This window comes from Papio anubis, chromosome 2 (genome assembly GCF_008728515.1).
Source record: "Papio anubis isolate 15944 chromosome 2, Panubis1.0, whole genome shotgun sequence".
Lineage (NCBI taxonomy): Eukaryota > Metazoa > Chordata > Mammalia > Primates > Cercopithecidae > Papio > Papio anubis.
Window position 1 is genome coordinate 15533877 of NC_044977.1, and position 18773 is coordinate 15552649.

At 36.9% G+C, this 18773-nt stretch overlaps 1 protein-coding gene across 1 annotated transcript; it reads right to left on the minus strand.

Moving 5' to 3' along the window:
• Nucleotides 1-868: 868 nt before the first annotated feature.
• On the minus strand, nt 869-5520 carry LOC101010300 (60S ribosomal protein L26-like). The gene has a single exon (XM_021933958.2). It carries the CDS (start codon nt 2025-2027, stop codon nt 1566-1568), a length of 462 nt encoding a protein of 153 aa, XP_021789650.2. The 5' UTR covers nt 2028-5520; the 3' UTR covers nt 869-1565.
• Nucleotides 5521-18773: the final 13253 nt, after the last annotated feature.

Below are 18773 nucleotides of genomic sequence, written 5' to 3' on the forward strand. Positions count from 1 at the left end.
TTGTATGCAAAACCATTGTGAAAATCGTTGTCCTGTTCTGTTCTGTTCTGATTACTGGTGCACGCAGCCCCCAGTCATGTACCCCATGCTTGCTCAATCGATCACGACCCTGTCATGCAGACCCCCTTAGAATTGTAAGCTCTTAAAAGGGACAGGAATTGCTCACTTGAGTAACTCGGTTTTTGAGACATGAGTCTTGCAGACACACCTGGCCGAACAAAGCCCTTCCTTCTTTAACTTGGTGTCTGAGGGGTTTTGTCCGCAGCTCGTCCTACTACAACTTGAGGTCAGGAGTTTGAGACCAGCCTGGTCAACATGGTGAAACTCTGTCTCTACTTGAAAAAATACAAAACGTAGCTGGGCATGGTGGCAGGCACCTGTAATCCCAGCTACTTGGGAGGCTGAGGCAGGAGAATCACTTGAACCCGGGAGGCGGAGGTTGCAGTGAGCTGAGATTATGCCACTGCACTCCAGCCTGGGCAACGAGAGCCAGACACTGAAAAAAAAAAAAAAAAATTTCTACCTACATGTAAACCAAAAACAAAAAATCAGTGCCAGGGACTTGGTGGTGGTGGTGGTGATGTTTTTTCTCTAGTAATAGACACAGTGCTTGATTAACAGTAACTTCTTAATTAATACTGTATTTGACTAGAAACCAATAGGCCTGTATAGGCCTTGTTTATAGTGAAATTGACTTTGCAAAAAAATATTATTAATGAGAAAAATTACATTAGTAAACTAAGCTAGCACAACCACCATTTTGCCTTTCCCTTGATTAATCCTAGGCTACTGGGCCAAGCCAACTTTGGAAGTCATTCAGACTATAGTTTAAATGAGAATAGGCCTTGCCCAAAACTCCACAGCTTTTGTAAAGCTAATGGGAGGGCATCAGGCTGGGGAGAGGAGAGGAAACGGAACGGTGCTAAGGCGCAGACAAAGACAATTGTCAGGCATTATTCTGGAGGGTTATAAGATGTGCTACTTCCCCAATTGCTCTTGGAAAACCTTTTCAGGTTTTTGCATGTCTGCCAGGGCTGCACTTTGAAGGCTCCACCTGGACCTGCCAACTTAGCTCCTATGTCCCCACCCAGAAGAGATTCAGCTCACAGGAAGACAGTTCCCACCCTCTATGATTTTATCTCCAGCCCAATCAATCAGCAGCAAACAGCTGGTCACTGCCACCACCCCTTCCCCCAAACTGCCTTTAAAAATCCTCCAACCTATAAGCTTTGCTTGAAATGATCTGAGTAACAACGCCAATCTCCCACATGACGTGGCTGGCCTAATGTCTATAAAACTCTTTCTTTACTAAGATGCTGTGGTCTCCTTTTATGCAGCGGGCAGGAAGAACCTTTTGGGCAGTTACAATAGTCCACATTTCTATGCAGGGTGTTAAAAATCAGCATTCAAAAACACAAACGACTTAATCAACCTATAATGAACGCTTATTGTGTGTCATAAATTATTCTAAGCCTTTGGTACTGATGGTAAGTAGTAGAGTCAAGATTCAAACAAGCAATTTGATTCGGAACCAGTTCTTTTTGTTTGTTTGTTCGTTTTAAGTTTTAATCAAAGCTTTTATGTAAGATTACTTCCTGCATCTTATCAATTGTTTCTTCCTTGTATTTGCCCTTTTCCTTTTCTACTTGGTGAGATTTGGCTTTCCGTTCAAGGATCTTTTTGCAGTCTTTGTCCAGTTTTAGCCTAGTGAGAACCACCTTGCTGGGGTGAATGCCTGCCTGGACAGTTGTGCCATTAGCCTTTTCCCGCTGCACCCGTTCAATGTAGGTAACATATTTCTTCCTGTAAACCTGGACTACTTTGCCCATTTGCTGACCTTTATAGTGTCCTCGTACAACCTGAACTTCATCATCCTTTTGGATGGGCATGGATCGCACGTTGTACTTCTGTCTCAGCTCTTTGGAAAGAAGGGAAGACATAATCTTCCTGCGAATGTGGGAAGGTGCATTGAAATGCCTTTTGCGATTCTTGCTTCGGTTGGAAGTCACAAAGGGATTAAACTTCATTTTGTCCGCACCCGCTTCGGTGATGACCGCAAAAGGGAAGAGAGCTCAGAATCAGTTCTTAACCACTGCACAGTGCTGCTCTCTAATCTTAATTAACGGAGTGAAAATACATTTTATGGAACCACACTAATCTATGAAAATAGCCTGCCTAATCGGTAAATTTTTATCTAAATTCTAAAGAAAACAAGAAGACAAAGATGAATATAGGTTTTGCAAATCACCTGTGGGTTTGTGAGGGTAAGTTCTACAAAGCATAGGGACAACAGACACATTTATTTAAAGACAAGGTGTGTTACAGTAGGTAGCTAGGAAGGCATGAGCAGGGCAGGAGAGGGCTTCCCCCACCACCCAGAATGTCAGATGAGCATCAATTGATGGTCAGGCAGCTGTTAATTGTTTCTCTAAAATAATCATTGGTCACAGTCAGTGCCAGAGAACGGCAGTCTCCCTGTCGATAGGAAAAACCTGAAAGTGTTGATCAGCAGCTTCCTACTGGGAAGCTCAGCAGCTGAGCAGTTGAGCAAGAAGCAAAATGGCAGAGTTTAACTGGTGTATGACCTCCGGGGGACATTCAGCCGGTGAGGGAACTCCTCAGGTGAGCATGAGTACAACTCCAACAGGTACACTGTGCATCCTCCCCTCTCCAGTGCTAGGCAGGCACTGCACGTGCAGGAAGCCTTCCCCCATGGAAGAATCAGGGGAAACGTAGGGCAAGACCCCGGAAGCATGCCAGTGTATAAAACCGCAAGTCAAAAGGTCATACTGTGTACTCCATCTCTCAAGTTGGCCACTTGACCCTCTTCCAAGTGTACTTTCCTTTCTTTCACTCCTGCTCTAAAGCTTTTTAATAAACTTTCACTCACTCCTGCTCTAAAACGTGCCTCGGTCTCTCCTTCTCCCTTATGTCCTTCAAATTCTTTCTTCTGAGGAGGCAAGAATGAGGTTGCTGGAGACCTGCTGGTAACATATTTCGGTGCCATGTAACTCTAATACTTTCCACTGCTACCAGATGTATATTAATGATGGAGGAAAACTGATGCAGAATTTAGAAAAATAAACCAAGAGAGGAGCTCAACTTTGATTTAAAATGTAGTATTGTCTTAAAGAAAAGAAAAATTCTGTAAACTTTCTGTGAGGAGAAAGGACTTTGGTTTAAGGATTGTCTGGAGTAAACCTTTGTGAAATCAGGCACATTTCTTATAATCTTGGGATTTCAATTCTCACATTTATAAAATAAGAATGATAATAACTCCTTCGTTAATTATTTCTAAGGATTAATGAGTAACTGCACGTAAAATGTGTACCCACTTGGCAAAAACTAAATATGCACTAAAAATGATAGTCTTCATTAAAGAAAAAAAAACAAAAACAAACTTACGTTGGTGTACTGAGAGAATAAAATAGTAAATCATCCTGAAAAGAAATTCAAATGTTGTTCCAAAAACAACCAAAGCTCATTTCTTTCTTATGTAACAATTCCAAAGAGAGCTTCCTTTAAGAAAGCTCTCTGCTCTGGGAGTTTATTAAGGGACCTAAGTTCTTTCTTTGATATGACTCCACCATTCCATAGATTCTTCTCATCATCCAGGTTACAGCTGCCATGAAAGAGCGAGTGTATGAAAAAGACACACCCACTCTGGTAAGAGCCCTGGAATAAAAGTGGTTCAAACCATTTTTGCTTACTTTCAATTGAGCAGAATTAGTTGCATGTCCCTTGGTAAGAGGCTAAGTATACAACCATGAGTCTCTTTCTCATTTTAGCTGCAATTACAATGTGAGGTTCCAGTCTGGCTCACAATCACCTCATACTACATGCCTACTGTCCCGATCCTGTGCCGTGTCTTTTTCTGATTTTTGCCTGTGATTTCCCAGTAACACACAAACACAATTTGGAAGTGCAGGAACATTAAGAGGAGCAGGAAGGGCATAATATGCCATCGGAGTGAATGGAAAAATTCTCCAGCTTTAGTTCTTGAGAGAGACTGTACTGAGAGGATTTCTGTATTTGTCTTAAAAGACCCCATGGCAGCAACTCTAGAGCATCCTTATGTTGAGACTCCTCCTAACTTGGCTCTCTCTCTCTCCCCTCCATTGCTATGCTTCTTGCAATCGGTTCTCAAGTAAACTATCTGCACACAATTATTTCTCTAAGGCTCTGCTTTTGGAAAAACCCAAGTCACAATTTTTCACCATTTATTTATAAAGAGTCAACTGTATTTTCAAACCTTGTCCTCCTAGTAAAGGCATTTATCTTGAACAAGAGAAAATGAAAGATGCATTAACTGTATCTATCTTGATCTAATTAATTAATTTATATAATTTTATACCAACTTAGATTTTTCATTGTCTTTTTAACTATGACAATAGTGGATTCTTGAACACTTTATTTATGAGAATTTATAAATTTTCATTACTCTCCTACACCAATAAACGAGTATGAAAACTTATCCAGTGGATTATTTTGCTTTTGAGTTTTTTCTTATTAACAGAGATGTTAAGAAAATAGTAAGTGATATGTGCTCATTTTAATAATATTACATCTAGAGTCATTTCTAGCTTCATGTCAGAGTCCATAACAATAACAAATATGATAATAAAAGAAAACCATCATGCTGATGCATACTGGGGTTAAAGTGAGAAACTAAAGCACAAAATCAATACAACAAGTGTTTGTTAAAAGTTGATATTCCTGGGAGACACTACACTTCTATAAGGATGAAGTGTGTGGTGGCAAACCCAATTAACACATATTGAGACACATTCTATTAATTTCAGTGCTACTGCAATATCCAAGGTGGAGATGTTGTCAAAAGGGAGTTATTTTCAAGTTTGCATGTATCTATTAGATTCCTGCAAAACAACATGAATTTTCACAAAAATATAGATCAGCTCCCCTTTCAAATCATTGTTCCTGGAGTGTCTTAGCAGGAATTATGCCAATTTTCATAGCAAGACCAATTTCTTCTTGATGAATCATTTGTCTACATAGTAAGCCCTGCCAAACTATGAAAAAAATAATTACTTGTGGACAGGAAATATTCAACTGTAAATTACTTTGAGTTCCCTTTACCTCAATTCAGTGTTCTAATTCCTTATAATTCTCATTGCATTGTATTATTACTGTTTCTATTTTAGCATCTCATACAAGCTATAACTTTATTGCAAAAATATTAAATAAGCAAGTGTGTAGACACACACAGACACACAAACTACACACTCAAACATTTGTAAATCAGTAAATCATTGGCTTTGCTTATCTTACAATTATTAGCTTGCAAACACAAAGCAATGAAAAAAATTCTATACTCTTTTAAAATGTGTAAAATTAGGCAAAAACATTAAGTAGGACATCTACCAAGTTCTTAAGTGCATACACTTTTATACCACCATTGCATTTGGTTGTGTTTCTAGTCTAAATCTAAAATTATCTGACATGACCAGGCATGGTGGTTCAGGCCAGGAGTGGTGGCTCATGTCTGTAATTCCAACACTTTGCGGGCCAAGGTGGGTGGATCACTTGAAGTCAGGAGTTCGAGACCAACCTGGCCAACATGGTGAAACCCCACATCTACCAAAAATACAAAAATTAACTGGGTGTGGTGGTGGGTGCCTGTGGTCCCAGCTACTTGGGAGGCTGAGGCTGGAGAATTGCTTGAACCTGAGAGGTAGAGGTTGCGGTGAGCCAAGATCATGTCATTGCATGCCAGCCTGAGTCACAGAGCAAGACTCTGTCTCAAAATAAAATAAAATTAAAATAATTTGATGTTAATATATTTTCCACAAAATCCTATTATCCATGAACACTCCTAAGTCTGCACATTGTATTAGCAATACTATTCGATATTTTAAAGGTTCATTTTGGTATCAGGTTCTGAAACAGGAACAGGAGTGAGAAGAATAACAGCTTTGCATTTATCCCAAATCTGAATGGGTTTGTGGAATTACCTTTCTGAAGCAGGTGTTTCTGAACAAGAAGTATCATTGGGAGACATTCAATTTCTCTCAGCATTGGGGATATATTATAATGTAGGCAATGACTGTTTTTGTTTTCACTCTCCCTAAATACAGAAAAAACCTCCCTGTTCTTGAACTTCCATTGCTTTGAAACTCAAACAAACAACCAACCACAAATGCCTTCAAGCCCTTTTACCTCTATTTCAGCTTTTGCTGCGCACTGCAGAGGATTTACCTGGCTCATTTTCTCAGTTATCATATGGATCCTCCAAATCAAAAGATTCAGGAGTGAGAATTTTCTTCTTTATGGACATAAAGGTAAATTATATGTGGAACCACAAGGAGAGTATTTTCCATTATCAGCAAAGGTATTTATAAATAAAATTTTAGCTATGGCGTCATGGACTTCATACACAAATTTTAAAAATTCTTTTACTATTGTTTTTACTCCTTAAAGAGTATTAAAGTAAGAAAACCAAACACCGCATGTTCTCCCTCATAGGTGGGAATTGAACAATGAGAACACTTGGACACAGGGTGGGGAACATCACAAACCGGGGCCTGTCATGGGGTGGGAAGAATGAGGAGGTATAGCATTAGGAGACACACCTAATGTAAATGACGAGTTAACGGGGTGCAGCAAACCAACGTGGCACATGTATACATATGTAACAAACCTTCACATTGTGCACATATACCCTAGAACTTAAAGTATAATTAAGAATAAATAAACAAAATTTTTTTAAAAGAGTATTAAAGTGAGAGCCAAATAATCTTGCTTTTGTAACAATCATAAAAAGAGGAATATCAGTTTTCCAGAACTCGATGTGTTCCTTAATATCAAAGCTTTATAGGCATAATTTGCAAATCCACATCTGGGACACCTCTCTAGATTTATCCTTGCTTTACCTTCAAGTTAGAGAGAACAGTTAGGTCACAGAACGCTAATCTTATCATAAACTAGTACCAAATCTTTAGTTAAGGAGGGACTATTCCTTTGAATTTCATGAAATATATGTTTTATCATGTTTACTTATCATTAAAGAAATTGCTATTTTCAACCACACAAACACACCCATAGAGGTAAGTGTTGCAATTTTACAACTATATGGGTCCATTTACTGTCTTTCATTTGCTTAACAATTGAGTGTTGAACACTTGTTATATTCAAAACACTTTCTAGGTGTTTTGCATATATCAGAGAACAAAATAGACACGTTTCCTGCTCTCAAAGAAATTAAATTTTAGAGGAGAGGCAGTAATCAATGAATAAAATGAAGAAAGCAAATTATTTGCTATGTAAGAAGAGGGTAGGTGATAAGTTAAACAATACTCGTACATCAGGACAAATGGGTAGCTGTGTCTGTAACGATGTTATCATTTAAACGAGACTTCTCTAAGAAGCTGACATTTGGTAAGAACTTAAAGGAGGCATATCCATCCGGAAATAGAGGAGTATTCAGATTTCGCAAAGGATTTAAGTAAGGAGCATGCCTGTTGTGATTGATACTCTCAAAGAAGATGGATATAGCTGCAGAGGAATGGGAGAAGTCTGCCGGGGTGAGGAGAATGAATAGCAAGAAATAAAGTAGCCAAGTCATAAGGATCCTTAGAGAATATTTTAAGGCCTCTGTCATTACTTTAAATAGTGCAAGCAGACATTGCAAAGATTTAAGCAAAGGGGTGACAGAATATAACATATATTCAAAGGATCATACTGGTTGCCATATGAGAATATGAGGGCAAGGATAAAATTATTTTAAATTGTAATTTTCGTAAAAGAAAGAGGAATTTTAAACGTCATTCTAAAAAGTATTTTTTACTTCTTAGATGGATTTAAGTCTAGAATGTTGATCCCAGAATGTATAATATAATAGTAAATATTTATTTGTACCTATAATTACAATGAAAAATTATGTATCTATACACATGAAGTTATAAGGTATTTTTTTAAATAGACATTTAGCTTATAGTATTGTCATTCATCTCAATGAATGCCAAATAAAAGCAAAATATCATATTTGGCTTTCTGTATTATCATTTTACCTATGTATTTTTTATTCTGTACAATTCAAAGTTATTGTTATACACTCTGTAAGTTTTGACAGCACAGTATTCAAAAACTATAGGCCAAATTAAGATACAGAGCACTTCCTCAATGGCCCTCTATAACAGTTCCATGCTCTCTGTAGTCATTTACACTTACTCCAAATTACTCATTTATTCTCCACTGCCACACTTTTGTCTTTTGATGAATGTCACAGAAATAGAGCCATGTAATACCTATGGGCTTGAGCCTGGCATGTTTCACACAGCACAGTGGATCTGAGATTTATTCATGCTGTGTCAGTTCATGCTGTGTCAGTTCATTTTGTTACATTGCTGACTGGTATTTCACTGTATGGATGTTACATAATTTGTTTTTCATTTACCTGTTAGAGAACATTTGTCATGTTTTCACTTTTGAGTTAAGACAAGCAAAAATGTTATAAACATCTATGACCAGATTTTTTTATGAACAAATTTTTTTGGTGAATATTTATTTATTTATTTATTTTTTATTATACTTTAAGGTCTAGGGTACATGTGCACAACGTGCAGGTTTGTTACATATGTATATATGTGCCATGCTGGTGTGCTGCACTCATTAGCTCGTTGATGCACCCATTAACTCGTGCGAATATTTTTCAATACATAGAACTGGAATTGCTGGTCATGTAAGGGTATGTGTGACAATTCCCAAACTGCCAACTGTTTTCCATCATCTTCTATCCCTACCAACAATGTAAGAAGTTTCATATTACTCTACATTCCAGCGGGCACTCATTACTGTCAGTTTAATGAATTTATTTTTTTTTACTGTGGCACTGTGATTTTAATTTGCATATTTCTAACAACTAATTATCTTAAGAATCATTATTTAAATGTAATAAAGGTATGCAGTTTATTTTCCAACCGTATACATTTTTTGATAAGGTGTTTATTCAAATCTTTTGTTCATTTTTTTGGTTGTTTGACTGTTTGCATTCTTGTTGTTTAGTTTTGAGAGTTTTTATATATTCTGGACATAGATCATTTGTTATGTAAATGGTTTCAAAAATATTCTTATGACTTGCAGCTTGTCTGTTCATTCCCTTAGCAATATTATTATAGGGCAAAGTTTTAAATTTGTATGATCTATTGCTTTTTCTCATATGGTTTTTCCTTTTTCTGTTCTATCTAAGAATCTGTTGAGTAACCCAGGTTTACAAATACATTATCTTAGGCGTTCGTATGGAAGTTTTGTAGTTTTACATTTCACATTTAGATGTGCGTGGATTTTTTTAATATGGTTATTTGTAAAAAGATAATTATTCCAGTACAAGTTTATTAAAGGACCAGCTTTTCCCCAGTGAAGTATATTTGAAGCTTTCTAAAAATAAATTGCAACACAGATTTAAAAAGAAAAAGAAAAGGGCCGGGCGCGGTGGCTCAAGCCTGTAATCCCAGCACTTTGGGAGGCCGAGACGGGCGGATCACGAGGTCAGGAGTTCGAGACCATCCTGGCTAACACGGTGAAACCCCGTCTCTACTAAAAAATACAAAAAACTAGCCGGGCGAGGTGGCGGGCGCCTGTAGTCCCAGCTACTCGGGAGGCTGAGGCAGGAGAATGGCGTGAACCCGGGAGGCGGAGCTTGCAGTGAGCTGAGATCCGGCCACTGCACTCCACCCTGGGCGACACAACGAGACTCCGTCTCAAAAAAAAAAAAAAAGAAAAGAAAAGAAAAGAAAAAGAAAAAGATTGCTCTCACTGGCCAAATGACCATGCAAGGGGTAGCCTGGAAAAATAGGAAAGTTTTGAATAATACTGATTTTAGTCTAGCCAAACACTATAGAAAAATAGGAGGCTTTGTTCCATACACACAGGAAAAGGCTAAATGAGAATACTAGAAGTCCACTCTCATGAGACAGTAATGAGGCTCCACATACCACCGCAAGGGTAATGCCAGAAAAGGCCAAATAGGGAGCCAGGACTTTCATCATCACCAGCTAATAACAGGACTTCCCTCCCCCTATGCTGCTGTTTATTGGAGACCACGTGGGCAGCTTAGACACCTACCCTCATCTAGCAGTAATAAGGCATCCTTGCCGCTCTGTGCTGGGTATCGCAGAGGAGTCCCAGTGGATAGCTAGGACTTTCAAAATCACCTGGTAACAAGTTGTAACAAAGCCACTCCAACCACAGTGTTAGTGAAGACCATGTGAGGAGCTGACACTTCCAGCCCAGGCTATCAGTAATAAGGAGCTCCCTCTGGAGTGTCAAAGGAGGCCACCTGGAAGGGATGAGCCATCCATTCTTCTCCTGCTACAGCATTGTCGAGGAAGCCAGTTAAAACAGAATATTTAAATAAGATTGAAAACATAATAACATGATATGAAAATATTCATGATTTAATAGAAAATCATTTACCATACCAAGAACCAGGAAGATTTCAAACTAAATTAAAAAAATTAAAATACAGATAATAGATGCCAACACTGAGATAACACAGATATCAGAATTATCCAACTAGTATTTTAAATCAGTGATGGTAAAAATGCTTCAATCAATAGTGTTGAACATACTTGAAATGAAATAAAAAAAAAGCTTAACAAAGAAATAGAATTTCTCAACAACAACAAAAATTTAAAGAAGGAGAATAAAATGGAAAATTTAGAACCGCAATAGTATAAAATATCAAAAGTAAAATCTCAGCGAAGGGCCACAATATTGCTAAGATGTATGGAAAAAGGAAAGAATTAATGAATTGAAAGAGGACAATTAAAAATACACATTATGAATAAAAGTTAGACTGCAAAAAATAAACAGAGCATTACAGACCTGTCTGTCACAAAAGATCTAATATTCATGTTATCAGAATTTCAAAAGTAAAGAAGAAAGAAGTGGAAACTGAAAAATTACTTGAAGATATAATGGCTGAGAACTCTAAAACATCTGTCAAGACATAAACTTACAGCTTGAAGAAGCTGAAAGAACTGCAAAAATGTTAAATACAAAGACATCTATGCCAAAATCATCTTAATCACACTTCTTACAACTAAAGACAAAGAAAAAGAAAACAATCTTGAAAGCAGCCAGAATAAAAGTAACATCATACTTTGGGGAAAATATTATCTGAATGACAGGTTTTTCACAGAAGCCGTGGAGGCCAGAAGAAAGAAGCACTCTCGTTTTGATGATGAAAGAAAAGAACTGCAAATCCACAATCCCACATCTAGGGAAAATATCCTTTGAGAATAAAGAGAAGTAAAAAAATTCTCAGAAGAAGAAAAAAAAAGAAGTTGTCATCAGCAGATTTATCCTAAAGAATAACTAACAGAAATTCACTCAGTAAAAAAGAAACGTTAAGGGAAGGAATGATATGACGTCGGATTAGAACAAAATATTTGGTAAGCAAAAATTAGGGAAAAATACAGTAAGTTTTCTCACCCTTTATATGTTTTTTAAATTAGGTTTGATGGTTAAAGCAAAAATTATAATACTAACTGATACGGTTTAAATGTATGTACAGAAAATATTTAAGTCTATTAAATTATAAGCAGAGAGAACAAAGGAATGTAAAGAGAAGTAAGGTTTATATGTTCTGCTTAAATTTCATTACCTAAATTTCACGGAGGTTAGAAGATACATATAAACTGTGTAATTTTGAATTATTGCATAAAGGAAACCTGCAATTTGAATTAATTTGGAGATAATAAGTTAAAAGAGCATAGACAAATATATGATTATTTTTATATACCCTTTGGAATGGTTAATTTTATTGTCAACCTGACTGAGCCACAGTGCCCAGATATTTAGTACACATTATCCTGGATGGTTCTATGGTAGTGTTTTTGGATAAGATTAACATTTAAATTGGCAGAGTTTGAGTAAAGCAGAGTGCCCTCCATAATGTGTGGGCTTCATTCAATCAGTTGAAGGCCTTATTAGAGCGAAGACTGACCTCTCATAAGCAAGAAGGCATTCTTTCAGGAAACTGCTTTGGACTCCAGTGAAGCTCTTCCAGGAGTCTCTAGGCTGCAGGCCAACACTATCAGATTTTCAGATTTTAGAATCTCCAAGCTTCTGCAATTGCATGAGCCAATTCCTGTCTATCTTTCTGTTTCTGTCACTCTTTGTCTGTGTCTCTGCCTTTGTCTATCTCTTTGTCTCAGCATCTGTCTCCATTTCTATCTCTGTGTGTGTGTGTGTGTGTGTGTGTTTGTGTGTGTGTGAGAGAGACTAATATACCCCTTGCTGATTTTATATCTAGTTCTTCTATTAACTGTTGACAAATGGGTGTTGAAGTTTTTCAACTACAATTTTAAATATGCTTCCATTTCACTTTTATCTATTTTGATTTATATATGTTACATCTCTGTTGTTTGGTGCATGCACATTTACAATTGATATACAATCTTAGTGTATTGGCTCTTTAACCATTATAAAATGATATGTAAATACTTTCTGCTTCTGTCTACATGTTACCTTATTCTAGAGTGACTCAGGACATCTACAGGTTCCATTTCCAAGGTACCTACTATGATATGTCATATCTTAGACTACAACAAAAGAATTTCACCCAATTTAAATAATTACAATTATAGAGTCTCTTCTCAAAATAAAATGTAACAAAACTAGAAATAAATAACACTTTTTCTTAATTCTGAAGAATCAGAAAAAAACATATTTTAAAAAGAATTATGAGTCAAAAAGGAATCAAGAAACACATTTAACTTAACTAAATAAAAATGAAAATGTAACATATTAATAGTTTCAGAACATAGCCAGAACACTAACGAGTGGTCAACTTGTAACACTAAATGTGTGCGTTAGAAAGAAGACACCTCAAATAACTACTCTCAATTACCACCTCAAGAATCTAGAAAAAGAAAAGTAAAATAAACCCAAAGCTAGCTGAATGAAAGAAATAATAAATATAAAAGCAGAAATCAATGAGATTGAAGACATAAAACCAATAGAGAAACTCAGTAATACAAACAGCTGGTAATTTGAAAATAAAAAAAAAAAAAACTGATAGAATTTTAGTAACACTAATAAAGAAAGAGAAAACACAGATTGCTAATATTAGGAATGAAATAGGACATGTCACTAGAAACCCTGCAGATATGACAAAGATAAGAAGAGAATATTATGAAAAACTCTACAAACATAAATTTGATGTTTTAGATGAATTGGACCAGTTACCCATAAAACCAAACTACTGGAACTCACTAAATATAAAATACATAATTTAAATATTACATAAACACAGTTCAAAAAGTAAACAAAACAAAAACCCCAGAGGAATATTCCTCATAAATACAGAAGAAAAGAATTTTGTAACATTAGCTAATAGAAATCAACATTATATAAACAGAATTATACACCATGAACAAGTGAGTTATTTTAGAGATGTAAGACTTCCGTGGCCGGGCGCGGTGGCTCAAGCCTGTAATCCCAGCACTTTGGGAGGCCGAGGCGGGCGGATCACGAGGTCAGGAGATCGAGACCATCCTGGCTAACATGGTGAAACCCCATCTCTACTAAAAATACAAAAAAAACTAGCCGGGCGTGGTGGCGGGCGCCTGTAGTCCCAGCTACTCGGAGGCTGAGGCAGGAGAATGGCCTGAACCTGGGAGGCGGAGCTTGCAGATGATCATATCAATTAATGAAGAAAAAGCGTTCAACAAACTTCAACATACATTCGTGACAGAAACCAAAAACATAGGAAGAGAGGAGCATTCACTCAAAGATGAGGAACAAAGAAAGCATGTCCATTCTCTCATTCAAAGCAAGCATGCCCACTCTTATTCAAAATCGTGCTGGATTTTTTTGCCAGTGCAATATAGCAAGAAAAGTAAATAAAAAACACACAGTGCAGTGAGCCGAGATTGTGCCACTGCACTCCAGGCTGGGCAACAGAGTGAGACTCTGTCTCAAAAAAAAAAAAAAAAAAAAAAAAAAAAGATCAGAAAGAAACAAAAGTCTCTGTTTGTAGATTACATGATAGTCTATGGAGACAATAATCAGAAATCTCTAAAAAGAAAAAAGAAAACTTAGAAATGTCAACTAAGTTCAAAAAATTGGAAGATAAAACAAAAAATCAACTGTATATCTATATACTATCAATGACGAAGTGGACAATAAAATTAATAATTTGCATTTATAATTATAATTACAATTACTTCAAAGACAATGAAATATATGTGTAAAACTAACAGAATATGTATAGTGTCTGTATGCCAAAAAATATGCAACAACAATGAAGGAAATCAGAGAAGATTTAGATAAAAGAGATGCATTGTTTACGAATTGGAAAACTCAAAAGCATAAATATGTCAGTTTTCTCCAAATTAGTACCTAGGTTTAACATGATTTATATATAAATTTCTACAATATTTTTATGTGTATATAGATGAAGTTATTCTAAAATGTATACAAAAAGGTCAAGAAACTAAAAAAAAAAAAATTGAAAAAAATGTGAAGAATGAGCCTATCCAATTAAAAAACTTATTATGTAGCTACAGGAATCAAGACTGTGTAATATTGTGGGAAGGACAGGCACAATTTAATGGAGCAGAATAGGAAACCCAGAAAGAATAAACTCTTAACAAATGTTTTTAAAGCAATTGAACCACCATAGAAAAAGCAAACAAAAACAATCTCTCAACCTAAACATTATACCTAATAAGAAAATTAATTCAAAAATGGATTATAAACTTACATGTTAACTGTAAAATTACAAAACATTAGGAAAAATAAATCTCGGGAAAATGTCTGACAGGCATTATGCTAAGCAAAAGTTCTTTAAACCTGACAACAACAGCAAAGGAAATATTCATAATTTGAGCTTCATCTAAATTAAAAACTTTGCTCTGTGAAAGACTTACCTTCCTAATTATTATAAAAAAGAAAAAAAAATGAAACCATGGGCAAATCTTTGAAATCTAGGCATGATCAGAGTTATACTTGGCGTCAAACTCAGAACCCATAGATAGAAAATTTATAAATTGTACCTGATCAAAATTAAATTTTTTGGGGGTCATGTGAAAGGCTCTATTAAGGTAATGATAAGACAAGCTGCAAACTGCGAAAAAATATTTGAAAATTACATATTCAACAAAAACTAACATGTAGAATATATAAAGAACTCTCCAAAATAAACATTTTTTAAAAAGAACCAGCAATTGGACTAGAAATGGGAAGGAACAGACATTTCACTGAATAGATTATACAGATGGCAAACGAGCACATGAAAAGATGTTTAACATCATTAGCTGTTAGGAAACTATAAATTCCAACACAATGAGATACCATGACACATCCATCAGAATGGCTAAAATTAAAAATTAAAAATATATACCAACACCAATTGCTGGAGATGATTCAGAGAAACTGGATTACTAAATCATTGCTGTTAGGAATTTAAAATTACATGGCCACTTTGGAAAAGTTTGATACTTTTTACAAAATTAAACATGGCAATTATCATGAACAATGATTTTGCTCTTGGGAATTTATCCCAGAAAAACTACAAACAAACGAACAAAAAAACCCAAAATTTATTTTCATACAAAAACCTTTACATGAATGTTTACAACATTCATCATGGCCCAAAATGGAAGCAATTACAATGTACCAAATGTGAATGGCTAACCTACCAGTGGTACATCCATATACAAAGTAGCACTTAGCAAAAAAAGGAAGACACTACTAATAAAAGTAACAACCTAGATAAGTTTCCAGAGAATGCTGAGTGAAAAGAAGCCAGTCCTAAATGTTTACATACAATATGACTCTATTTAGATAGCATTGTAAAATGACAACATTTAACAGGTGGAGAAATCGATAGTGTCACCAATGGTTAAGGTGACAGGGTGAGGATGCAAGGGAAGTAGGTGTTGCTGCAAAAGGGCAACATGAGGAGTGCTTGTGTGGTAGAAACATTCCATATCTTGATTGTGTCAATGTTAATAATCTAGTTGGATACTGTACCATGATTTTATATGATGTTACCATTAGAGATAACTGGATAAAAGATACACAGGGTCTCTCTGTACTACTTACTTGTTATAATCTATATGATTTGTGACTCTAAAATCATTTCAAAGTTGAAAGTTAAGGATAAATTGCCTGGCTAGGTGGTGGCTCACCCCTGTAATTTCAGCACTTTGAGAGGCTGAGGCGGGTGGATCACCTGAGGTCAGGAGTTCGAGACCAGTCTGGCCAACATGGTGAAACCCCATCTCTACCAAAAACACAAAAATTAGCTGGATGCCCTGTCACACAGGCCCCAGATACTCGGGAGTCTGAGGCAGGAGAATCACTTCAACCAGGGAGGCAGAAGTTGCAGTGAGCCGAGATCATGCCACTGCACTCCAGCCTGGGCGACAGAGCAAGACTCTGTAATAATAAAATAAAATAAAATAAAATAAAATAAAATAAAATAAAATAAAACAAAACATAAATAAATAAATAACCCATATATATGTGGTTCTATTTTTGGATTCTATTTTCTACTCCACTGATCTGTATGTCTAAACTTTTACCATTATCATACTGTCTTTATAGCAAGTCCTTACTTTATCTGTATCTTTATAATAAATCTTAAAATCAGGTAACATGAGTCCTCCCGTTGTGTTCTTCTCTTTAATAGCAAAAGCAAAGGATTTGAGATTTTCTCCTATTTGTAAACCAAATATTTTAACCTGTTATATTTCCATATTTGCTGGCAAAAGACATGGTTATGTGGGACAGGGAAAATGGACTGGATTGCACAGAACTCAACAGGCAGCACGAGTTTCAGATTTGCTTCTGTTTACCTTGTCCCTACAGTTCCCTGGGGATAAGGCAGAAGCAGGTCCAGATAGATGCTCGACAGGCAGTGGGATTGCTCCAGAGGCAGTCGGTTTACTCCACAGACAAGGAAACTTGAGTTTATTAAACTGACAATCTCATAAGGGTTTTGCTAGTCAATCTGTCCCGTGTTAGCTCTGGAGGGGATAAAGATTGTGGACGCTATCTCTATCTTCTAAGACTGTGTGTTATACAAACAACCTTGAGAAGATACTCTGGGACAAAAGCTGATACAGGTCATGCAGAAATGCAAGAAATCATGGTAAATTGTCTCCCAACAGTATTTACATTTTTTTCTACATCTCAGCTTCTGGCAAATTTTCCTACAAATGACCTTCTGACAGTTTTTTAAATTAATCTAACCAAATAGGGATGTGAACAAATTTATTCAATTCATCTTATGCAGTATTAAATTGAAGCTGCTATCAGTAGGACTGAAAGCAGAGAAATGAGGCCAACCTGCAGTATTGACTTTAGCCATTCTCCCAGTGTCCCAACTCTCATCCCCTAAACAGTAAATGATTAGAATACTGGGGGCTTTCACTTAAGCTTTTTGTATCAACTTACGCATTTTGTCCATGGCATTTATCCAGGTAGGGCAGAATGTTCTAATGTTTACAGACTCCACTTTGCCACTTAAAAAGGAAGTTTAGAGCATTTCCGTCATTTTCAATAATGCTGGCCGCTAACTGAATCCAATTTGGATGCTTTTAAGGGTTGAGTCGGTGTTTTCTTAAACATGTAAGGTTTCACCGTATTTTCAAGAGAGGCAAGTTAATGCTGGGCTTTCACACAAGAAGTACAATACCCAGAACGCAAATGGTATTCCGGGAAAGAAAGTATTCACAATTGTTGTGCTCCCCAAGTAAATAAGTGAGTCCTCAGTCATAAATAATTCTGAAGGGCAAAGATTATTATTTTTCTTTCTCTCCTCTGTACCTCCTGGAATCGAACGTGTTCCCATCCCAGGAACCAAGTTATTGCCCTCCTTTAAACCCTCAGATATGTGGTGTGCCATTCTAGCGGCTCATGCCTGTAATCCCAGCACTTTGGGAGGCGGAAGTGGGCTGATTACGAGGTCAGGAGATCGAGACCATTCTGGCTAACACGGGGAAACCCTGTCTCTACTAAAGATAATAATAATAAAAAAAATTAGCTGGGCGTGGTGGCGGGCGCCTGTGGTCCCAGCTACTCGGGAGGCTGAGACAGGAGAATGGTGTGAACCCAGGAAGCGGAGCTTGCAGTGAGAGGAGATCGCACCACTGCACTGCAGCCTGGGTGATAAAATTAGCCAGGCGTGGTGGCGCCTATAATCCCAGCTACTCAGGAAGCTGAGGCAGGAGAATCACTTGAAACCAGGAGGCGGAGGTTGCAGTGAGCTGAGATCATGCATTGCACTCCAGCCTAGGCAACAGAGTGAGACTTTTTCTCAAAAAGCAAAATTTTGGCTGGGCATGGTGGCTCACGCCTGTAATCCCAGCACTTTGGGAGGCCAAGGAGGGTGGATCACCTGATGTTAGGAGTTCAAGTCCACCCTGGTCAACATGGTGAGACCCCATCTTTACTAAAAATACAAAAACTAGCTGGGCATGGTGGCGTGGGACTGTAGTCCCAGCTACACGGGAGGCTGAGGCAGGAGAATCCCTTGAACCCGGGAGGTGGAGGTTGAAATGAGCCAAGATCATGCCTCTGTACTCCATCCTGGGCAACATAGTGAGACTCCATATCAAAACAAAAACAAAAACAAAACAAAACAAACTATATGTGTGTGTGTGTGTGTGTGTGTGTGTGTGTGTGTGTGTGTGTGTGTATTCCTCTACACATGCCAAACTTTTTGTTTGGAAATGTCAGTTTACAAGAGGGTTAAAATCATCTTTATAAATGTAATCATAATTGTTTGACTCCCCTCTACC